Source organism: Heteronotia binoei, chromosome 2 (genome assembly GCF_032191835.1).
Source record: "Heteronotia binoei isolate CCM8104 ecotype False Entrance Well chromosome 2, APGP_CSIRO_Hbin_v1, whole genome shotgun sequence".
In the NCBI taxonomy this organism is placed as follows: domain Eukaryota; kingdom Metazoa; phylum Chordata; class Lepidosauria; order Squamata; family Gekkonidae; genus Heteronotia; species Heteronotia binoei.
The window spans coordinates 59,593,137-59,618,436 of record NC_083224.1 but is presented as its reverse complement, the minus strand read 5'-3'; the positions used below and the strand labels follow the sequence as shown (position 1 = coordinate 59,618,436).

The 25,300-nt window shown below is 43.8% G+C and overlaps 1 protein-coding gene across 1 annotated transcript; it reads left to right on the top strand.

Annotated features, from left to right (window-relative positions):
• Nucleotides 1–7,849: 7,849 nt before the first annotated feature.
• GPR37L1 (G protein-coupled receptor 37 like 1) lies at nt 7,850–24,357 on the top strand. Its single transcript, XM_060231120.1, has 2 exons — nt 7,850–8,728; nt 23,060–24,357. The coding sequence occupies exons 1-2, from the start codon at nt 7,955–7,957 to the stop codon at nt 23,867–23,869; spliced, it is 1,584 nt and encodes a 527-aa protein (XP_060087103.1). The 5' UTR covers nt 7,850–7,954; the 3' UTR covers nt 23,870–24,357.
• Nucleotides 24,358–25,300: the final 943 nt, after the last annotated feature.

Below are 25,300 nucleotides of genomic sequence, written 5' to 3'. Positions count from 1 at the left end.
TTTGTGCCACTTTTGCATCTTACCTCATCCTTTGTAATGTGCTTTTGTTCTGATCAGTTCAATCGAAAATAGTAAAGAGGTGCACTTAGTGATTCTATTACATAAACATTTTTGTAACTGACTGTTCTAAGCTACATAGCTTGCATTTAGAAAGGGCCAAATAAGCTTTGCAAGAGGTGCTAAAACAGCTCCTTCCAATAACTCAGCTGTCCAGCTGATTAATTGCATGTAATATCCTTTAAAACAGGCAATGAGCAAGATAAGCTGTATGAGTTTTTCAAAATTTACCACACTATGCAGAATAGCAAAACAGGGTTTACACTACATTTCAGTATAATAGGAGTTGTCTTAATTGGACATTCTCCTGAGCAAACCTTAGCAAACCCTGCTCCAGGGCTTTTCTGTGAAAAACCACAGAATCTCCTCGTGGTATTGTAAAATGCCTGTTACCAGTATACTAATGTTAGGAAATGAACTTCATTAACATTCCACGACTGCACTGTTAATTAGCAGGAAATAGGTTTATGGTAATAAATCTCTAAATCAACACAAAATAATATGGGGTGGGTTAATATGCTTTTTTTCTCAGTCAAAAAAGTTAATGAATGGTTTTACTGAGACAGACTGTATAATGGCTCGTATTTCCATGTTTCTTTCCTCTTTTTTGTTTTTGTTTTGGACAGGCCATGGTACACCATTTGCATTTGATTGCATCTGAGCTACTTCAGCTATTATTCCCCACACAGGCACATATATTAGGAACAATGGATGCAGTGGCATCTTAGAAGGCAAATCGGCTATTGTCTGTAACAAGAGCTTTTGGAAGCAAATATTTATCACACTGCATGCATGAAGTAGATACTGAAGATAGCAGAAATATACACTGGGGTAGGTACAATGGAAGATAAACCAAGCTAACTGAAATAAGATTTAAATCAAGTCACAGCACATTCTGGTTAGTAAGCTGGGAAATATGAGTACAAAACATAATCTGAAGATTTGTTGGAGCATCAAAGGATGAATTCTCAAGAACTGTTTCACCATCACAGGGGAGACAGTAACCGGCTCAAGAGAATCTCCTATGTTCACAACCTGAAGAACACCGTCAACACCGTGGAGGACTTCCAGTTCTGCTGCTTTGTGTTCCAATACTTGTCCTTAATTTTTTTTTTTATTGCATATTGTTTGTGCTGGATCTGATAGTAGTAAGAAATGAGATTCCACTGGCCTTAAACATAACTAGGTTTATTATCTCAGAACACAGGTAATACTATAACACTAAATTCCACCTTCTCCAACCACCCCACAAAACTACTGAGGTTGAAGAGGCCCAAACCACCCCAACTAAAAAGCACAACACCCTCAGATGTGCATGACAGTTTTGTTCATGTATTTGGCTCTAAAGTCAGTGTCAGAAGGTTAGATCCTTCAAATCTCTGCTAATACTGGCACTTTGCTGCAAAAAGCTGCCTGTAGTTGCATAATTCTCTCTTACCAGCAGAAGGTTCCTTTTGTGGAGTTTAATTGGGTGTGGAATGGATCCACAAGATCCAGCCCAAAGGTTCCAGGATTATTGAAATGTTTGCTTAGGGTTGCCGTCCAATTCAAGAAATATCTGGGGACTTTGGGGGCGGAGCCAGGAGCAAGGGTGTGATAAGCATAATTGAACTCCAAGGAAGTTTCTACACATTAAGTTACTATTAAAGAGACAGGTATTTTTCTCCAGTCCTATTATTGTCTTCCAGCTCCTTCTAGACATGAGTGGAGTTCTGTAACAACTTGATCACTCTAATTGTTGTCTGTCATGCCTCCCTCATTCTTCAGTGGAATTCACATTAATGGAATGACACAAAGGACACATCCAAATAAGATTTTCCATGTGATCTGCTACTGCTCTTTGCCCTAATCCACACACCACATCTCGATATGTATAACTCTTTGTTCTCAATCTGCTGTTGTATTCTTTTTCCTTGCAGGTTTGTCCAACAATCAGGAAGTGCAAACTTTTGTGCAATTGGTTTGGAGAGATCTTTCTTGCTACCTCTGGCCACATCCATTGCCATTCTGTCTGCTGCCATTCCTCCAATCAGAACTTTTTCTTTCTCTTTAAATATGTTCTATGGTGTATTTGTACCATTTCATCTGCGCCTTCCTTTTCCTTTTTAATTTTGTCTGCTAATTTCTTTTCACAGATGCTAAATTCCAGAGCTTGGCGATTGCATAATACTATCATAAGGTCTCCTCCTGAATTTTGAGGAAATTGATTCAAATGCATGAAGAGTTCAAAGATGTGAGATGCAGAGTAAATAATATTCTCTATTGAGTTGCTCTAATACTAGCAGTTTTGTCTGGAATGGCCATCATTTGTTGGTCTGTCTTGAATAGAGAATCCAGTCAACATAGTTAGCAACTTGTTATATTCCAGCATTTTTCTCATTGCCCTCCCATCTTTTTCAGACCTGATTTGTGGTGATTTTCTAAAACTGAAATACAATTGCAACTCCAAACTGTTGAATGTCTCATCTTAAATTTCACCTTCTCTTGATAGCACATCTCAGGATAAAACTATATGCGACACCAGGAAATCCATGAATAGAAAAGAGTTAAAGTATTTGCCCCCATGCCCCATCTGTAATCTGGTGTTCCCTCAGAGCTACTATTTACTTTATTTTTTAAGAACAAGAATCCACTCAAACATCTGTCTAAAACTGAAGATCAGGCTAGAGATCTATGAATAGATCTCCCCTTTTCCACCTGAAATTAGTTTCTTTTATGTGTACCTGAACTATTCTTTCAACCACTAAAAATGTTTGCTTAAGCCTTAGAGCATCATCAGAGACATACTCTGGCCATCCCTGGCTTTAGAGCTGAGGCAGACTGTTCTCTAGAATTCTTGTTCTCTACAGAACAAGAGTTCCATGTCTCTAGAATTTATTCTCTGCAGAAGTCTGCCTGGAATGTTACAATTAGTATATAGTGCAATACTGGCATCTAGGGCAAGAGGACTTTTTTTTTCATCAGTCTGTTTCTGCCCCCAAATTGTTTTTATCCTGCTGCTCTTAAAGATTCTTTTTTTTACAATTTTTTTTAGGTTGTTATTTGTTTGATGGTTATTTTGCTTTTTTGGGCAAAAACTTTGTTTTCAGGAAAGCAGTGTATAAGTGTTTTGATTTTTAAAAAATTAAATTTGCCCTGACCTAGATAACACAGGCAAGCCTGATCTCATCAGGTTTTGGAAGCTAATCAGGGCTGATCCTGGCAAGTACTTGGATGGAAAACCTCCTTGGAATACCAGGAATGGGAGGCAGAGGCAGGCTGTATCAAGTCTCTTCACTGAACATCCTCCACACCCCTGTAGAGGTCACCAGAAGTCACCATGACTTCCAGGCATAATAATCTCCGAAGAACTTGTGCTTGCAATGTTAAAGAAATAAATTTCTATGGACTTTAGGTTCTTCCCCTCACCAAACCCTCACCAAACTTTAGGTTCTTCCCCTCACCTTCTCAGGCTTCACTCCTAAATTCCCAGGTATTTCTCAACCTAGAGATGGCAACCCTATCTGTGCTGGCATCAGAGTATGGTATCAGTATATGTACAATTGGCTGCGTTGTCCAGAATGCTATTGCTCAGCTTTAGCTCTGGCTGATTAAAGAATGCAGGGATGAAAGAGGTTGTGTGAATTGACCTTCAGTAAGATAGAAGTGATTTATTTTCACACTATCCCTGTCTGCCTCTAGAAGCTGGAAAGGTTATGGGGAGAGGATAATAGTGCACAACACAGCTTTGCAAAAAATCTGGATGCATTTCCCAATTCCAAGGGCATTTCATTTGAAGGTAGGAAAATCCTGCTTGCAATCAACTTCATCAGCCTCTATTGGCATGTAAATATCTCTTGGTAATATCTTTCCAGGTAACAGGTAATTAGGCTGGAATTTATTTTGATTAATAATCATTGCCCATCCTGTTCCAAAGGCTCAGGGAACAACCATAGCCCAGGTAGTTGGAGACGTAAATCTGTTGTGAGATAGCATCTTGCTGGTACCTTTATTGCATGATTTAACTATGAGATCAAACTCAGATGAAGTACAGCGTACCTGAACTGGTCTTGCATACTAACTTGGGAGCATTACTGGGGAACATTAAAACATTAACATTAAATCCATGCTCTTTTCTGAACTTCCTTTGTGCGCCAATCTAGGGTTTCCAAAGCATTACAGCACATTTTTGTTTTTTGTAACTGATTGCTGCAACTCTTTAGCAGGGCTATAATTTATTGATACACTTTTCTACCAGAGACATTCTGATAGATTTGGTTTCTGGCCTGAATAGAGTTGCCAAATTGGGTATGGAGTCCATTGTATTCTATGGAACCATAAAATAGACTGGCCCATAAGAGGGCGCCATTTTTCAATTTTGCCCCCCCTCAAAAAAACATGTAGATCCGGTCCTGCCAGGTAAGGCCTGAAGATCTTCCAGAATTATAATTGATCTCTAGATTACAAAGATCAGTTTCCTTGCAGAAAATGTCAGCTTGGATGGTCACCTTTGTGGTGTTATACTCTTCTGGGGTTCCTCCATTCCTCACACTCTGCCTTCCCCAGGCTCCACCCCCAAATCACTAGGAATTTCCAACCCAGAGTTGGCAACTCTAGAATTTCTGTCTCAACAGGTTTTTCTCTTTTTGTTTTATAGATTAAATTTTAAAAATGTACATACAAGTGTAAAGTGTGAATGTGTTTGCAAATATGTATATTTTTTGTAAAGGTATATTCATCAGGAAATTTGGATCAGTACCCCCAAGTTTGTTGCTGTGTAATACAGCAGCTTTTAACCCTCACTTTTAGGCAGGAACTCGTTTGTATATTACACCACACACCCCTGACATCATCATTGTTTCACACAGGGCTTTTTTTGTAGAAAAAGCCCAGCAGGAACTCATTTTCATAATAGGCCACACCCCCTGATGACAAGCCAGCCAAAACTGCATTCCTGTGCCTTCCTGCTAAAAAAAAAAAAAAGCTCAGTTTTTAGGTACATTCTCAATATAACTTCACTCAATCAAATCAACACAATATTGCTAGAGTACACATCCAGTTTTCAGCTCAGCCCACAGTGCTGTCATACAACCCATTTTCAGCAGCTTTCTGTTGGCATACTGTGGGCTGATTCAGACATTAGAAATTTCACATGCCCCCATCCCCACCCCTCCGGTGGATTTTGTACAAACATATTCTATGAGTTCTCAACAGAGAATTTAATTCCCAAGATCATGAAGGCCTGATTTGGATCAAGACCATATCACACAAGGAGAAAGTTCTTCAGACTTCCCTTCTGCATCTTTCCTCCACCTGAATGGGCTCAGAGGAGTCACTATTCACCCTTGGGAGAACTTACATGTACAGATAACTACATGCAGTTATCATTGTTTCACACAGGGCTTTTTTGTAGAAAAAGCCCAGCAGGAACTTATTTTCATAATAGGCCACACCCCTTGATATCAAGCCAGCCGAAACTGCATTCCTGTGTTGGGGCAAAAAATGGAATCCAGGGACTCTTCCAGGATAGGAAATTGTATAGAAAGGAATGCTGAAGCCCTTTCTGCTCATGTACCATGGTCCTGATTGAAACAGAGCATGCCTGGGAATGGATTTTCCAGCATGGAACTACATGCACACAGCCTTCCTTCCTGCTAAATTTAGTATCCCACCCTTACAATGGCCACCAAGGCAAACAACAATGCCAGGTAGCACAGATAAAAACTTTATAAAGGGCACAAACACAAAGATTTTTTTTACTTAAAATAAGACATGCTTAAAACATTAGCATGCTTACAATATTTTGTTTAACAGTTTCTGATAACTGACACCTCTTGCTTTGAATTATTGCATCAAAAACTGGAGGCAATGTCTGAGCTGTAGCAATCTTGAGTATGCTGTTCAGGTGTTGTTCAGGTGTGCACCTGTAAGTTGCAAACCTACTTTTGATTTATTGACCCACTTTGCCTGTGGGGGGGGGGGAGGGAAACCAGGGGTGGGGAGCCTTGCCTGGGGTGCCTAATAGTCTGGCGCTGGCTCTGCCAGCCACCACCTGTTCATTCACCTTGCTCAGGAATGTAACATTTGAGAGTGGTCAACAGTCACTGAGATCTAGGGTTGCCAGGTCTGTGTTGGAAAATATCTGGAGACTTTGGGGGTGCAACTGGGGAAGGGAGAGGTTTGGGGAGGGGAGAGGCCTCAGCATGGTACAATGCCATAGAGTCCAAAATAGGTATTCAGCCTACATTTTCCACATGGTTGCAATGTTCCCTCTAAGCTGCTGAGTCTTATGAGCAAAAATTCTACTTTGTGGGCTACTAGTATTAAAGTTGTGAGCTACTGGCATTAAAGTTGTGAGCTACTGCATAAATTATTGTGCTCTGGGGTCATCCTTCCTGAGCTAAGACAAAAATGTGTGATCTAGAGGCTAAAAATTTGTGAGCTAGCTCACACTAACTCAGCTTAGGGGGAACACTGCATGGTTGTAGTATGATTTGGCTTTCACAGACACCCTGCAATGTAGAACTAGTTGTGCTGTTGCTTATGCTTAGCCATATACATTCATGCTTTTGCTTTAAATTGTTCATTATTTTAAGAATGGTTGTGGCAACATTTGAGGCCTGGGCTACACACAAGGCAAGGTGGTGAGAATGTTATTTGGTGCTAGAAAGGGCTGCTGGGGGCATGTATTACATATTTAGTGCTCCTCAACTTGCACCTGCTGGAATGGCCTTGGGTCAGCCATAGCTCTGGCAGAGGTTGCCCTTGAAAGTGCAGCTGCTGTGAGAGCCCTCTCCAGCCCCACCCACCTCACAGGGTGTCTGTTGTGGGGGAGGAAGGTAAAGGAGATTGTGAGCTGCTCTGAGACTCTTTGGAGTGAAGGGCAGGATATAAATCCAATATCTTCTTCTTCATCTTCTTCTTCTCCCACATGCAAAAACTCCATGCAAATTAAAACCAAGCACACCAGGGAGAAAGGTTCTGTCTGTGCTAATTTTCCAGTTACATGGGGAAATTAAGGAAAGGAACTTTTTAAAAAATGCAATACCTCACCTGCAGTATCAAGCAGAACATTCCATTCTACCACCTCAGCCCTCTACCACTGTGCTGCATGAGTAGATGTGGCCTTAGAAATCACTCAATAGTATCTTGAGTACATTATAAGGTTGCCAGATCTGGGTTGAGAAATACCTGGAAAGGGAGGGGAGAGACCTCAGCAGGGTATAACACCATAGGGTCTACTCTCCAAAGCAGCCATTTTCTCCAGGGGAACTAATCTCTATTCGTCTGGAGATCAATTGTAAAAGCAGGATGTCTCCAGGTGCCACCTGGAGGTTGGCAATTCTAGTACCCTGCCATTAGAATAGTACTGTGGCTAGAGATAAGTTCAGCTATGGTTAGTCTTCTGGGGATGTTTCCAGCAAAAGAGTGGTTATTTCTGAGGTAAATCTCCTTACACACCCAAGACACATCACACAAATCCCACCAACATCTACTAAGCAGCTTCTGTCTGCTGTTTTCCCCTCTCTTGCTCAGGGAATTTTTTCTTTTTGTTGAAGGCTGTAGCCATTAAAGTTTGGCCAGCAGGGGGCCTGTAGCCCAACAAAGGATGTTGGGAGTGAATTACTGGGGGAAAACGGTTTTTATTCTGGCTAGAGATCTGAGGGAATCCAGAACAGCAGTGAAGCTGAGAGACAAACTGAAGTGTCTCTCCCGCTCTCTCTCAGTTTAGTCCATGCTAACTGAAACTTCAGTGTAGTCTTCTGCCTCTCCAGCCCCAGTCTGCTTAATACCCCTAGTGGGGGGTGGGCAATTTTTTCCTCCTTTTCCTCATATTTTGCAGTGCCTTCCTTACTCTTACTTTTTGCAAGTCTTACTTTTCTCATTTCTCTTTCTTACTGTAGTTGCAGAAAGAAGGATGCCTTTGCCTCGGACACTTATGTTTTTGCTTATGCTCCTGCAGCCTCTGGAGGCTGCAGTAAAGGAAACTGCCGCCCCATTTAGCCAAGAACTGTACGCATCTTCTAAGAGGGAGCAACTGGTTCAAGATAAAAGCGTAAGGAGACACTACATCTCAAAAGATGCTGTGCTGGAGACGCTTGGGGAGCTCCACAGGTGGCCAGGGTCCATTGACAATCACAGGAGGACACTACTCTCAGAAGAGCCACTGGAATGGAAAAGAATGCGCAGGGGAACAGAAGATGAAGACTCTAAGCCAGCTCAGAAGTACATTCCAGGAGTAAAAGTGGAATTTCCCCGGCCTGTCAATCCTGCAAGCCTCCGGCCAACCAAGGCTCTGGTGCTTTCCAGCACAGATCCATCAGAGCAACGTCAAAGAAGCCCAGCTGTCCGTGGAGGCACAGAACCCTACAACAATGTGACTGTGGCATCAGAAAAGCGCTCTCAGATCCAAAATCCTCTGTATCCAGTGACTGAGAGCTCCTACAGTGCTTATGCTGTCATGTTCCTGTCCCTCATCGTCTTTGCTGTGGGTATCATTGGGAACCTCTCAGTGATGTGCATTGTATGGCATAATTACTACATGAAAAGTGCCTGGAACTCCATTTTGGCCAGCCTTGCCTTCTGGGACTTTCTCATCCTTTTCTTCTGTTTGCCGGTGGTCATCTTCAATGAGATCACCAAGAAGAGGCTGCTGGGGAACATTTCCTGCCGCATCGTGCCCTTCATGGAGGTAAGTGGTTCTTTCACTACACTGCCCTATACCTTGCATCCAATTTTGTGTGCCTATTTGAGGGGCAACAATACTCTTGTAATTTGGGCCAATCCATATGTACTGTCATTTAATTATGTTGATGCTGTTATAGTATTTTCTTTCCAAGGTAGATTTATGGCAGATCGATCCTTCATGGGCTATTCTGTGAGGGTAACAGGTGTCTCCTGCAATGCTTAATGGAAAATGAAAACATATATCTTTGTAGGATGGGGAATATATTATCACAGGTTTTATTTCTAATTTTGATCTTACTTGCCCACTAGATCGGAGTGCTTATTTGTATTGCCTGTGTGCATTCATATGCTATGCTTTTGGCACAGAGATTGGTGGTTGTGTTGATCTCAGAACTGCAAAGCAGACCAGGTTAAGTTGTATCTTATTTACCAAGAAGAAATATGCAGGCTTTTTGAAGGAAAATGGAAGATGATGGAAATCTTCCATGAAGATTATGGAAATGTAAGTAATTCTCAGATCCATAAAGGAAGACAATACCATAATTCAAATAAGTGCATCAAATTGTTGAACAGAATCCATTAAGCAACCGGGGTTGGAGCTGCTGTAGTGACCCAACCATTCAAAAGCTGCATTCATACCATTGTTCTTTGTAAATGTTGTGACTTTTATATTCTCGGGCACAATTTATAAAGGACCAGTGCAAGTTTCCTTGTGAGACAAGGACTGAGATAAACTGATCCTGCTAAGAGAAATTGTCACCAGTGATGACAATGCATTCCTTTTCAGGTTGCCTCCTTTTTCTGGCAAGGCACTTGTGCAATTAAGCAGATAAAAGTTTTGTCACTACTGAATCATCATTCTCAGGAAGCCTTTACCTGCTGAATGTATGGCTGTCATACAAATATTAAAGGCACTGAAAAATAAGGTGGCAGCTCTAATTCCCATCCATGATCATGTTTCTTTCAAGAAACCTTTTATTTACCCTTTTTTAATATATATATATATATATATATATTTCTATCTTGAGCTTCTTCCATCATAGAATTAAACACATACAGGGGCCACTGGTATCTCTCAGCCAAGTACTGACCAGACCTGGACCTGTTTAGCTTCAGAAAAATCGCTGCATCATGTGGCTTCAGAACATAACCTGGGCCCATAATGGGACATCATCTGGAGCTCTGTGTGAAGTCTGCCATATATCAGAATAGCACAGAAGATCCTTTGAATTTCATGTTGGGATTTGTGTGCGAAGTGCTGTATGCTGATAATTCTCCCACCATGTCTGCATAGATTACACCTGAGAATTCTTTTTGTAAATGGTAGTGCCTGTGACAGAGATGCTAAGCATCCTTCCTTAAATTTAGAAAGGGAGTCTGTGGCAGAGGGGGGGATTAAACCTCAGACTCTCCTAGATAATGTCTGTTGGTGACTGCATCACTCATGAGATGTCTCTGCATCTAATGTTTCAGCACCTCTAAAAGACATGCTTCCATGAGCAGAAGGCACTATTGCTCATGCAAAGAGAGACTGAAGACTTTTGTAGATTTTCCACTTTTCATTTAGTGTAAACCAAGCTAGATTCATTGGCTTCTCTACCAGGGATAATACTCCTAAAGAGCTGACAGATTAAATGCTGCCATTACTTTGAGCTGTTGCCCATTTTCATGCTCCTATTATGAAGTCCCTAAAAGAAATCAGTCCAAATAATCAGTCACTGCCAATGGACACAGAGGCTGGTTGCTAAATGCCTCATGTTGCGGCTTTCTGTGAACCTCAGTCCTCCTAGAAAGACATTTAAGAATCATGTTGCCACATGGAGGGATGGAAAGATGTGTAGCTGGGACTTCTCTGTTTGCCAAGTTATTCTGTGAGCAGAGTATAGCTCCTCTGTTGCCCAGACTTACCTGAAGACTAAGAGCTTCCTACAAGCACCTGAAGTAGCCCATAGAGTAAAGAAAGCATCCTTTGTGAGGGTTAATTCAGCCCTTTGGCCCCTGCTATATGTGGAGAAATAAATCCAGCTAGCCAACTGATAGAACAACTGAATTATGACTCTCTCACTCAATGCATATCTATGCTACAAATATATGTTGGTTTATGCCACTATAACAGTTTCCCCAAAATAATCCTGGGAATTTTAATTTAGTGCTAAGAATTCTCTTCAAAGATCCCAAGTCCCTACACAGAATTATATTTCTGAGGGTCCCCAGATGACAAAAATTAACTGTTAAACTATTTCAGACTGTCATGGACATAAATCCCACGATATGGCTGGGACCTGAGCAAGGCTGTTTATGATAGGATATTTTGGAGGTCATTCATTCATAGGGTCACCATAAATTGGAAGCAACTTGGCACATAACATATCAGAAACCACATGATGCAATGACTACTTAAGTTTCTGTTGATCTAGTCCAGGGGTGGCCAAACTTGCTTAGTGTAAGAGGAAGGAAGGAAGGAAAATAGATGAGGGAGGGAGAAGGGGAAAGAGAGCAACTTTAACTTAACTTTAAATGCATTCTCCAAGCTACCAGCTGGCTTGACTTGGAGAAGTGATTTCAAGAGACAAATGCCTTCTCCAAGCCAGCCAATGGGGTGGTGGGGGCTTCAGGAGTTGCACAAAATATGTGAAAGAGCCACATGTGGTTCCTCCTGAGCCTGTTTGGCCACCCCTGATCTAGTCAGAGCCTTGAAGGAAGATCTAGGAAGAGCCCCCTGTAGTCTGCTTTGATTTCCTGGATTGGAGAAAGGCAAGATGTAAATGTAATAGTAAATAAAATAAGCCTATTACATCAGTATATCTTTGTTCATTCAGCTTGACAGGATGAGATGAAGAATGTACAAATCTCTCCTGAGGTGAGTGACAGGTATCACACAAAAATAATTCCTGCATGAGTAATAGTTAACTTGACCCACTATTGACTCTGCATGTGAAAGTTTCATTGGAAGTAGAGGCTATATAAAATTGCTCTGGATTCTGATTCTGGGCCCAGTCCTCTGGGACTTTTTCTTGGGCAAGCCCGGTTGAAATGACAACATGATCCACAAAAGAGTTGTTCTGCAGTATACACTAATACTAGATAACAGTTCACAAAATACAATGATTGCATCCTCCTCCCCACAAGACCCTCTTAAATCATCAGTTTATGTAACTGCAAATGCAAGTTAAATGAATACAAGTGGAGACATACAATATTTGCAAGGGGGATCCCTCCCCCCAGTTGCTGATTATTCCCCTTGGGCAGCAATTCCTAGTTAGGGTTTCCAAGTCCAATTCCAGAAATATCTGGGGACTTTGGGGGTGGAGCCAGGAGACACTGGGGTGGAGCTAGGAGCAAGGGAGAGGTTAATTGAGAGGTTAACAAGCCTAATTGAACTCCAAAGGGAGTTCTGGCCATTACATCTAAAGGGACGGCACACCTTTTTAAATGTCTTCATTCCCTCCACCAGGCGCTCTCCTGGGCCTCGAAAGCAGCAGCCTCGGCGTGGTGGCCGAGCTGCTGCAGGCTGGGCTGGCGGAGGCGCGGTGGTGGCGGCTGGGGGTGGCAGGAGGCAGCCAGCTGCTTCATCATCAGGGCGGCTTTCTGGCGCTGCTGCAAGGCTGCTTGGTGCTCGGCGGGGGGCTGCAGGGGAGGCAGCTGGGGGAAGCCGTCAGGGCCCGGGGGCGTGAAGTCTCCCGGCAGGCCGGAGTAGGCCGACGGCGAGAGGTGGCTGTCCAGGGCGGCGGCGTGCATGGTCCCCCCGCTGCCGCTCCAGGAGTCAAAGCGGGGCCTCTTGGCCACCGTCATGTAGGAGGAGGAGGCGGCGACGGGGGGGCCCCTTGAAGTGCTGCAGCCTGAGCCCATCTCGGAGGAGCAGCTACGGTGAAGCGGAGAAGAGGCGGCAGCAGTGCAGCGGCGTCGCCTGCTCTGAGATGGGGCGGCTCGCCACGCTCCTTGGCTCTGTTTCCCCCCTCCCCCGCTTCCGTTTTTGGGGGGAGCGGGGGAAGAGGCTGGAAATCCAGGGCGGGAGGATTGGGAAGCCTATTCCTAGTGGGGGGGTAAGACTTATGGGCAAATCCCTTATTCCTTCCCCCAGGACCAAGCCTGGTACAGCTCCATAACCCAGCATCTTCCACCACTGCTACCAAGCCTGGCACAGTTGCCAGGTGTCCTTCACATCCTTCACAGACGTGAGCTGGGAAGTGCCAACCCTTGTGTGGCTTCTGAGCCTGGTGTCTATCGCCACCATGCCCAGTGTGGCTTCCAGGCAGCTGTGCCACGGCGACTGCACCCAGCCTGGGCTCCCAGGCTGCCAAACCTCTGCCACTAGGCCCAGTGCAGCCCCCAGGTTGCCATGCCACCAACAAGCTCAGCAAGACTCCCAGGGTAATTGGGGAGGATTTAAACCCCCTTTCTAAGTCAGATTTTCCTGAAAACCTAGGGGATCCCCCCAACTTTGGAGAAACATCTATCTAGCATCTATATGGCTCTGATCCATGGACTTCAGTATCCGTAGTAGGGGGCCACATGTCGCTGTAAGTGTATAGATAAATTTAACATTTTTTTCAAGAAAATTCTGATTAGGAGAATTTGTTTGAACTCTCCTATGTCACAAAGTTTCATTTCAACTTCCAGCTCAATTATAGAATTGCTGAGAAGTGGCTCTGGGCAAATCAGTAGCTCATAGCAGCTGTTCCCCAGCAGTCAAACAATAAGAGAGGTCTTTAGGGTATGGATGAACAAGATAAGATAATAGTAGCTATTATCTGCATAAAACATGTCAAGAGCAGGATGCTATATTTTTGCTCAGATGGACTACATCTTTTCTTTTGGTGTTCCATTTTGGCAACTCCAGGGCTGGTATGAAGTGAAGCAGGAGTGGGGGGAGGTTGCCATGGCAAATCTTGTTTGACTGGTTGAAACATATTACCATGGAGACTTTTGTTAATAAGTGCATAATAAAGGCCATCTTAATTTTTTCCCCCTTTGCAATACTGAATAATTGCCAGAAGAATTCTCAGAAAAGTAGGAACTCTCTAGATCTGCAGGGTTCTCAAATGAGAAACCTGTGTTGTTATAAAGTTTGAAATAACGCTTTACAAATCAAGACGCCTTCCTGCTGCAGTAGTGCATTTAAAAAGAAACTGAGGCCCAATAGAGTTCTGACATGGGCAGACCAATCCATGCCTGCAAATGTAGGCTTGTCCCAATCATGTTTGAAGTAGGTCTGGGAATGAAATGCAGTGTGTAGGTGAGAGTGCTGTAACCCCCTCCCCACCTGCTGCTCACCTTCCCACAAGGTATCTTCTGATGCCACTTCTCCCTCAGCTGGGTGCTGATGATGGAGAAAATAGCACTTGGGGAAAGGCAATAAGGAGGTAAACAATAAGCAGGGAAGAGTTCATTAACCCTTAACACGACTGCCCACCTGGCTGTACCTTAACTGGCATGTCCTTTTTGTTCTTTAAATTGTATCCCCCTCCAAACACACACATCTCTTTGCATGATTGGAGGAGACTCACATTTACAAAGATGCTGTTATGTCTGCTCTGGCTCTCCTATCCAGTCAAGTTTTTGCCTGATTTTCTGTTCTTTACCCTGAGGAAGTATTCTAGTGACAAATTGTCCAGACAGCAGAAAGATCCAATGAAGCAGGAAGGATTATTCTGCTTGAACCATATACAATCTAGACAACTATAGTGAAGAGAGAAAAGGCAGGAGGATGCATTTGAGGAAAACAACTGGACTGTAAAGTTAACTGATTAACAGTAGTTGTTAAATGTCCACATGATGACCACACAGTTTGAAGGGCACAAATGCCATCTAGCTGAACCCTTTACTCTGAGTCAGAGCCTTCATACTCAGCCGTACAACAAAACAGATTTACATATTGCCATGCCATTAAAAGTTGAGAACTGAAGGGTGCATCAAGCATGAGATGACAAAGGTGTGGGGTTCAAACTGTGTGGGGTTTCACAGAATACCATAAATTAAAAAGACAGGTCTGTGCATTAAGGAGCTTAGAACTGACATTTCAGGAGAGAGAAGGATGAGGGGAAAGGGACACATGTAGAAGAAGAGATGTATTTTAGCAACTGCAGCTGCACCTGCTTCAGCTTTGTTTTGTCTGGAGATAAAGTTGAGTTAAACCAGGGATGGGCTATATCTTAGAGACAGAACATCTGCTTTGTATGCAGAAGGTCTCAGGTTCAATTTCAGCATCTCCAGCTCAGGCATTACCAGGATCAGATAATAAGGTGAGTTACATAAAAAAATCTGTGCCTGAGATCTTGGAGAGAGCTGCTGCCAGTCAGAATAGATAATGCCAACCTTGATAGACCAGTGTCCTGCCTCAATATTAGACAGTTTCATGTATGATATGATGAAGAAAGGTTGAAACGCTTAGGGCTCTTTAGCTTGGAGAAACGTCGACTGTGGGGTGACATGATACAGGTTTACAAGATAATGCATGGGATGGAGAAAGTAGAGAAAGAAGTACTTTTCTCCCTTTCTCACAATACAAGAACTCGTGGGCATTCGATGAAATTGCTGAACAGACAGGTTAAAACAGATAAAAGGAAGTACTTCTTCACTCTAAGGGTGATTAACATGTGGAATTCACTGCCACAGGAGGTGGTGGCGGCCACAAGCATGGCCACCTTCAAGAGGGGGTTAGATAAAAATATGGAGCAGAGGTCCATCAGTGGCTATTAGCCACAGTGTGTGTGTGTGTGTGTGTGTGTATTTGGCCGCTGTGTGACACAGAATGTTGGACTGGATGGGCCATTGGCCTGATCTAACATGGCTTCTCTTATGTTCGTATGATGCAAGCAGTTCACATGTTTATTGAGTGTTTGGACAAGCAAGTCAGTTCTTCCTCACCCATGTAACAGAATACCTTCCTTGAATGGGACGTGCTACTTTGGCTGCTTCAGCCCTGCTTATTCTGCTTCTTCTCTGTTCCTGTCTCAGTGCAAGATGAGAGCAATGCAGGTGGTGGAACATCTGTGAGTGATTCAGTGCTTGGCTATGGGAACAGCTCAGTGCATGGAGGAGGCAGGGGAGACAATAGGGCCTTGGTATTGTTTGGCAGGATTGCTGGCTGGCAGTTGGGCACTGCAAGGGCCTGCAGCAGGCTGATTAGGGTCAGAGGAAAGAGATGGAAGGGAATAGGGAAATGCAAGCATGGATCTGGTGTTTTTTTCCCCCTGCAACCCACACATCCTCCCAGGCTACTGTTGCATGCTTCACAGGCATTTTTGCCCATATCTGAAAATTCACACGACCACCACCATTTGCCCTAGAAGTTGTATGCCATTCATTATGTTGAAAGCAAAGCATCTGAAACTAGGTCAAGCATTTTAATATTGGCATTCATTCAGAAATATTTCCTGTTAAATAACAGAATGTTAACATGCTTACTGATATTACTAGTTATTACCTGTTTATAAAAAAGGGAGGAGGGGAGTGTTAATCTTCTTCATTTGTCAATTCGAAATCTTAAATGTTTTGAAGTTTGCTTAGGTGTTGCACATTTTGAGCTGCAGAACAGCTGAGTATTTTAAAGAAGTTTTAATTTGATCTAGCAGTTCAACTTTTGTCCAATATTTTCATGTCTTTTGATGCCCTCTAGGCCCAAACTACACATTATTTGAAAGCTGCATGTCTGGTGTAGTGGTGAAGTGTGCAGACTTATCTGGGAGAACCGAGTTCGATTTCCCACTCCTCCATGCAGCTGCTGGAATGGCCTTGGGTCAGCCATAGCTCTCATAGCAGTTGTCCTTGAAAGGGCAGCTTCTGTGAGAGCTCTCTCTGTCCCACCTACCTCACAGGGTGTTTGTTGTGTGGGAGGAAGGTAAAGGAGACTGTGACCCCTCTGAGACTCTGAGTGAAGGACAGGATATAAATCCAATATCTTCTACTTCTTCTTCTACTGTTGAGATGTTGGTTCACTGGCAGCTTCTCCACCCCAGATTCTGGAAAAGGTTCATTTTCAGCATAGATGGGGGCTTTCCCCTGCTTGAACCTTTCCCCTTGAAATTCACCCCAAAATTGCTTCCTCTGACTGAATTTCAACACTGTACTTGTAAGGCAAACGTAGATTTGAAACCCCAAAGGAAAAGTAGCCATAGCAGGGATTCAAATGAAAAGTGGCGAGCAGAAGGATTAAGCAGCCTTCCTTCCCTTTTCTTTGCTGCAAATAGCTTCCTCTTGAGTGAAGTGGTGTGGAATGATTGGACTGAAGAAGGATCTATTGGAGTTCCATGACCTAGGGCTGCACAGCATATATGTTGGCCCTTAATTTTTCCTGTGCTATTAGCCAATGAGAATAGTTCTGCTAGTGTATCTGACTTTTCCATCCCAATGAATGAATCAGCAAGACCATACTAGATTTTTTACTGTCTTTTCCCCACCTTTTTTTGCAAAAGCAGGTGAGACATCTCCTATACCCATTCACACCACTGCTTTGTCTTCCTTACACACATATATAGTCTTCATCATGGTAATGCATGGAGAGGAGGAGTGGAAGAACTGAGTGGGATGAATTCCTGAACTTTGCTGGCTAGCAAATAGGGTTGCCAATCCTCAGTTAAGGGCAGGGGATCCCCCAGTTTGGAGGGCTTCCTCCACTTCAGGGTCACCAGAAAGTGGGGGTGGGGGGAGGGAAATGTCTGCTGGGCACTCCATTATACCCTATGGAGACTCCCACAGGATATAATGGATAATTGATTGGTGGGTATCTGGGGCTCTGGGGGGGGCTGTTTTCTGAGGTAGAAGCATCAGATTTTCAGCATAGCATCTGGTGCCTCTCTTAAAAAAACAAGTTTCAAAAAGATTGGACCAAGGGGTCCAGTTCTATGAACCCCATAAGAAGGTGCCCCTACCCTTCATTATTGCCAATGGAGGGAAGACATTTAAAAGAAATGCAATCCTTTTAAATGTGAATGCCAGAACTCCCTTTGGAGTTCAATCATGCTTGTCACACTCTTGCTCTTGGCTCCACCCCCAAAGTCCTCAGATATTTCTTGAATCAGGCCTGGCAACCCTACAAGCAAAGCACCCAGATGGGCCAAAATGCTAGTATAGACTATAAAGGATAAGTATAGAGGGGGGGGGGGCACAGAAGGAATCATGGAGACCAGAAGAAACAAAGCTGCTATTTTTTGCAAGAAAGGGACAGGAAAAACAGTGTGGGTCTGAGGAAAAGTGCCTTGAGTGTGATAGCAGAAAACAAGCAGGTTGGGAGGCTACATAGACAGAACTCGGGGGCTGCATGCATCCCATGAGCCACATGTTGGGAACCTCTGGTCTAGATGAAGCTATGTTGATAGGAACATTTTTAAGGTTCTGAGATCAAAACATTTTCACAGTTCTGGGATTAAAAGAAAGATAGGAAATAGGAGAAGATGTCCTTTAATAAATGGGATGTGTTTCTTTGTTAATGAACTCTAATCTGCTGGCTATATCTTGAACAAGTCTGTTTGGAGGTTTATAGTTTCTCTCTGTCCACCCTGCATAGTTATTTCAAAAGAATACTAGCAAGTCCCTTGTATTTTTGTTATGCACTGTGCTTACTCAGAAGTAAGTCCCATTGAGCACAATGAAGCCTATTCCCATGTTTAAGATTGCAGCCTGTGTGCTTTGTGTCTCTTTCCTTATAGTCCATGGTTGCTAGTAATGCTGCACAAGGCTTAAAAAATTCTGATTTATGGTTCATTGGTTTAGTTGGATTAGGGTGGTGTTATGCAGTGGAGTAGCTGCTTTGAGCCAAAGAGAAAATTGAGGTATAAAAACCCTAGTAAATACATCAATTAATTCTTATAAGGTCACCTGGATAGGACTGCCCCAGTTTCTCCTCTGCCACTACTGTGGATGGCATTACTTGCATTGGGCTGGATCCAGACTAAATTTTTTGCTAACAGATGGGTAGGGTGATTTCCAGCATAAGAACATAAAAAGAGACCTGCTGGATTGGACCAATAGTCCATCTAGTCTAGTATCCTGTCTCACACAGCAGCCAACCAGTTCCTCTGGAGGGCCAACAACAGGGCATAGACTAGAGGCCTTCCCTTGATGTTGCCTCCTGGCTCTGGGATTCAGAGACTTAGTGCCTCTGAACATGAAGGATCCCCTCACGCAGGGCTTTTTTTGTAGAAAAAGCCTAGCAGGAACTCATTTGCATATTTGGCCATACCCCCCTGACACCAAGCCAGCTGGAACTGTGCTTCTGCTTTAAAAAAAAGCCCTGCCCTCACCATATTTAGTAGAAGAAGAAGAAGATGAAGAAGAAGATATTGGATTTATATCCCGCCCTCCACTCCGAAGAGTCTCAGAGCGGCTTACAATCTCCTTTACCTTCCTCCCCCACAACAGACACCCTGTGAGGTGGGTGGGGCTGGAGAGGGCTCTCACAGCAGCTGCCCTTTCAAGGACAACCTCTGCCAGAGCTATGGCTGACCCAAGGCCATTCCAGCAGGTGCAAGTGGAGGAGTGGGGAATCAAACCCGGTTCTCCCAGATAAGAGTCCGCACACTTAACCACTACACCAAACTGGCTCTCTGATAGTAGCCACTGATAGGGCTATCCGTAATGAATCTATCTAATTCCCTTTTAAAGCTGTTTATTCCTTTGGCCATTGCTACATCCTCTGGCAGCAAATTCCACTTTTTAATCACTTTAAAGTAGTATTTAACCATTTTAAAGCAGTATTTATTTTTATCTGTCCTGATCTGAGCCTACTTTCCATCAGCTTCATACCTGTCTCTTCATGTTGTAGATCCCTAGTTTGCCTCTCCCGCTGTTCCTGAAGGTCGCCTCAGGAACAATATTTTATAGAGATCAATGGGCTGCAGTGGGAGGAGGGAGGCAGGAAGGGACATTCTGTTCCACCGACAGAATCGTCCTGTGTGAGTGGAAAATTTAATCTGGACCCAACCAGTTCTTACAAACATTTAACTTTCAGCTGTGGTTCAACTATTAGTTTGGGAACAGAGGAGTGCAGAGGTGAGAGCACTTCACATATAAGGTCTACTGGTACCACCCATCTCCAGGCTGAAGTTTCTGACCATGCATGAAGAGTTTAGGCTCTAGGAGCTCTTGCCCTAAGAGACCTTGATGAGCCTTTTTTCCAGAGGGGCTTTGAGTTATACTGAACCAGGCATGATCATTTTATGGCTGAGCTCTTGTTCTGTTTTTTTAAAAAATCTGTTATGATTTTACTTCTGCTCTCTCTCTTAGTTGGGTGGGTTTATATGAGATTTGTAGTACTAGTGTATTGTAATCTTCTGAACATTTGTAGTTTTCTCATGAGTTTCTATGCTGATGTTTTAAATAAATGAGCCACCCAAGATTGCCAATCCCCAGTTGGGGGCAAGGGATACCCTGGTCTGGAGTCCTCTCCCACTTCAGGGTCATCAGAAAGTAGGGGGAGGGATGTTTGCTGGACATTCTATTATACCCTATGGAGACTGATCCCCATAGGATATAATGGAAAATCAATCTGTGGGTATCTGGGGCTTGGGGGGGTATTTTCTGAGCTAGAGGCACCAGATTTTCAGCATAGCATATGGTGCCTCTCCTAAAAAAGTTCAAAAAGTTTCAAAAAGATCAGACCAGGGGATCTAATTCTATGAGCCCCAGAGGAAGATGCCCTTGTCCCCCATTATTTCTAATGGAGGGAAGGTGTTTAAAAGGCATGCAATTCAATTAAATGTGATGGCCAGAACTCGCTTTGGAGTTTAATTGTGTTTGTCACACCCTTGGTCTTGGCTCCACCCCCAAAGTCCCCAGATATTTCTTGAGTCAGACCTGGCAACCCTAGAACCATCTAGGTCAGAGTACAAAACCACACAGTAGCCAGGCATGGTAGCTGGAACTGTATGATGTAGCATCCAGCTATTGAAGAACTGTTGCATCATGACTTTTGCACCCCACCACCTGAGTTTTTTTAAACCATAGGTTTCCTTACAGGATTTTGTATGGACATTTCACTCTGGATGGACTCTGACAGAGTTTTTAAAGGGACAATCTTTTTTGAGACACGCCAGTTTCTAAAAGCCAAGCTAAATGTGATGGCAGCAGCCCCATTAGCTTGTTCCCATATCTGCCATATTCATATACAGAGAGGGGCTGAGATTTAACATCAGAAGGGACATGAGGATAAGATGTGGGGGGGAACTATTCTTTACCTTGCCTCCCCCCCTGGTCCATTGCCCCAAGCATTTTTCTAACAACCTGTCTCACTTCCAGTACAAGAGCTGGGGTGGGGGAAGGAGTTCAGGTGATGAACCTTACAGAAGAAGGATGAACCTTACAGAAGAAGGTTCAGCTACCCACACTTGACAGGCTCCTTTTCATGTTAAAGTGGTGTCTCCATCACAGGGCACACATAGGAGCAAACAAACATGGCTGCCACTGTCACATCTAGTGTGCCCATAAAATATACATAAACTAGGGATGTTGATGGATGAAAGCTTGTTTAGCCTGTTGAGTAATTACCTAGTTACATTTAAATGATGTTATACATGCCAGATCCTTAATATCCTCATGAAATAATTTACAGTTTAATAAACAAAGGCCACCACATTGTTAGAAAGACCATCTTATTTTCCTTTTTTATTCTTTTTATATCAAGACAGAAGACCCAAGATGGTCTTTACAAAGCATGCCATTCACTTGTGCCCTCTTGCTTTTTTGGGGGGGGGAGCCATATGTCTGGGAAACAGAGTCGAACTGTCTGCATCCATCATTCAAGATGTTGTTTGGAATTTCAGTTGGACCATCTGAAAGCAGCCCAGCATCTCCTGTGATGCTGCTTCAAAGGATCCTGTGGTGCACATTCGGTAGTGCAGGCAGAGCAATCTTCTGCAAAAGCAAAAGTAATGTCTTGGACTGGGGTCTGCAATGAAACCCTCTACAAACTCCAGCCGCTTGCCATAGGTTGGAAACAAACAAGAGCCTTGTCACCTCATGCAGATTCTTTGTGAATCTTTAGACTCAGAGTGTGTGACCTAGGAAAGCATGTGTGCATGTCTTTATAAAGCACCGTGAGAAGCAGGCCTCAGAGGCACAGGCAAGTAGCCTGAGAGTGTTCTGTTATGTACAGGTTTGGCTGCAGTTAAAAGGAAACAAAAAGAGTGCTTGAAAAAAGCAAGCCTTGCTTCCCAATTTCCGGTGGTTCCTGCACTCAATGAATACCCCTTGTTCCTGTCAGAAGTGAGCGGGTGCCTGCAATTAAGGCCCTGGAGCTCTTGAGCAGTCTGTGAACAACTGTCCAACAGGGCGTTGTGTTTCCTGAGCCTAAGGAAAGCTCAGTGCTTGTAATGGAGAGCGCCATGCGAGAGGGAGGGCAGCCACAGCTGATATTTATTCATTGTCTTTCAAACCCGCCCAGCCTTTGGCATTTTCTCCTCCACACTCTGCCCTCTCTTCCCATTTGGCAAACAGGGATGTTTTCCTAGTATTCTGAATGCAACGGAAATTAACAGGGACTGGCTGGGGACAACAACAAACTTACTTGAGCTTGTTTGGTGCTTAAGGGAACGGATGCATTTTGGAAGCAAAAAGCAGCAGGACCTGGCATTTGGAAAGGCTTTAGAGACCAACGCTTGCTGGTGGCCTGAGAATCCCTTCCGCATCATGAGGCTGGCTCTTTCCTTGGTTTGAGCTGCTAATTGTAATGTGTAAGCTGAACTGGCTGGTCCCTAAGTACTAGCTTCCCAGAGGGCTGTTGAGACAGCAAATAATGAAGCAGGTGTGCCTATGAGAGACTCATGCTACAGATTTTTATTTTCATTTATACTGAATGACAGTGCCCTTTTGGTGGCAGAAATGAGACAGGAAAACTTCCTACCCTGGGAAGATCATTTGGCTCCTTCTTTAGGGGCTTTCAGAAATAAGGTCAGGATGGCTCTGCTTCCGTTAGGCTGCAATCCTAATTACACTTTATGGGGAGTAAGCCCAGTTAAATAAAATTGGACATACATCAGGGCTTTTCTTGTAGAAAAAGCCCAGCAGGAACTTGTTTGCATATTAGACCACACCCCCTGATGCCAAGTCAGCCGGAACTGCATTCCTATACGTTCCTGCTCAAAAAAAGCCCTGGACATACTTCTGAATAGACCTGTCTAGGATTATTCTCTTAGTCTTTTGCCGGACTTCCAAGCATTTTATGGCAAATGTTCATAGCAAATGTTTTTCCTGTGGACTGTGGTGTTTTTTTAAATGGTAAGTCACTTCTGGCAAATTTGCTGTATCAAAGGGCAAGATGTGAGTGCTTAAACTAAAGAGAAACATGTTGCAAAACCATGGTATTTTATTTAACAATTCTCTCTGTTCCCTGTATTTGTAGGTGTCTTCCTTGGGGGTCACCACCTTCAGCCTCTGTGCCTTGTGCATTGACAGATTCCATGCAGCTACCAGCCCTCAAGCCAAGTTGAGGCCCATTGAGCACTGCCACTCCATCATTGCCAAGCTGGCTGTTATTTGGGTAGGCTCCATGACCCTCTCTATACCAGAGCTCCTCCTCTGGCAGCTGGCACAAGACACCTCACCCGTATCTGGCGTGGTGACTGACTATTGCGCCATGAAACCTTCACAGGATCTGCCTGAATCTGTTTACTCTTTGGTCCTCACTTATCAGAACGCCAGGATGTGGTGGTACTTTGGATGCTACTTCTGTTTGCCCATCCTCTTCACAGTCAGCTGCCAACTGGTTACCAGAAGGATCAGCAGCACAGAGAAGACTGACTGCCGTGGTGCAAAGCATGGTCAGTGTGAGAGCCAACTCAACTGCACAGTGATTGGACTGACGGTAATCTATGGTCTCTGTGCAATTCCTGAGAATGTCAGCAACATTGTGGTGGCCTACCTGTCTCCTGACATGGTCAAGCAGACCCTGGACCTGCTAAACCTTGTCAACCAGTTCTTCTTATTTTTCAAGTGCTCAGTAACTCCTGTGCTGCTGCTGTGCCTCTGCAAACCACTGGGCCAGGCCTTCATGGACTGCTGTTGTTGCTGTTGTGAAGAGTGTGGTCAGGAAGCTGCCTCCAGCAATGGTGGCTCTGATGGCAAGATGAAAACTGAGATGTCCTCCTCCATCTTCTTTGACAAGCCTCGGGAATCACCTACTCCTGTGGGGGCCATTGGAACCCCATGTTAAGCTCAATCAGTCCAGAGGGGAGCATTAGTAGCTCTTTCACCAGCTTCTCCCAAGACCAAAAGTTGTTGTTCTCTTTAGTATTGATTGGTGAAGTGGCTGGACAGTGGATAGAGCAAGTGTCACCCATATGCTTGTTTTCAAACCAACTCCACTAAGGGTGATGTAGTGACGAGGCCTCACAGAGAAGCTCTCTCTTCAGTGCTGAACAGTTACCACAGGTGTGAACATGTCCAGAATCCCCCAGATCCCAGACATGACCAGAAAGGCCATTGCTCTGAGTGAGGGAGACGCTGAGGAACATTCCACCTACAGACCCTTAAGGACTAAGAGACCACAGTGTCTTAGAGGACATAGTACAAATTAACCCTTCTCCATTCATGCAGGATCTCACTGTCCTCCTCCATTTCAACCCCAGAGACAGCTTCCTCTACAAGATAAGCATTGCCCTACCCTAGCATCAATAAACCAATAAACTTGATAGAAAAAAATGTTTCCTGTGAGTGACATAGTTAACCTATTTTAGTGCAGCCGGTTAGTGACTCATAGTGAAACTACTGACTTAGTATTTTCTCTCTGCTCATACCAAGGGACGTACATATGGGTTCCCATGGGAATTTGTTTTTCTAGCTGCAGTACCATATATTTTAAGCCTTCCAAGGGAAGCATTGGAGAAGTTTGGGTATGCAGTCATGATGCCCATCTTCATTAAGTTTTGCACATGAACTAGTGGCTGGCCACTAGAAATATAGTACATTCCTCAGAGCCACAATTGGTTGAGGTTCTCAGCCATACACTTCCTTCTACACATGGGGGTTTAGCACAGAGGCACATGGAGGATAAATGGGATTTTTAAAATTTGCTGTATTCTGTGAAGCAGCTGCAAGGGGAAAAAAATTATTGTCTCTCCAAGTAGCACTGCACTAACATTCTGGGAGAGTTCTTGGAACAGTAGAGTACTTCATTCACATTTACTACAATTGCAGCTCAGTTATTCTTCCTCATCCCTTTCCCTACTTTTCCATCATCATCCCCAAAACATAGCAAAAGTTTCTGAGGCAACTCATGAGTATCTCTGTGCTCTTCCATTTTTGCAGATAACAGATTGGGAGCATGGCCTGTGCATGACATAAAGCAGGGTATCCCAACATGGCACCTGTGGACACCTTTCCTGGTGGCTGCCCAGTATTTTTAGAATGTGGGTGGGGCTTTTGTCCAGCAGGGCTTTTGACTGGCCACTGGAGATCTGATTGGCTGAGCAGGTTTTAAGCAGTTGTTTCAGCAGTAGGAACCACAACACAAAGATTTTCACTGTATGACTGAAGAGAAGCTGTGTATATGCAAGAAAATATTTTAAACAATATGTTCATTTTAAGAGGCATCATGTTAAACAGAGCTTCTGCCTGAAATGTTGAAGATTAACTGTTAGAGCTA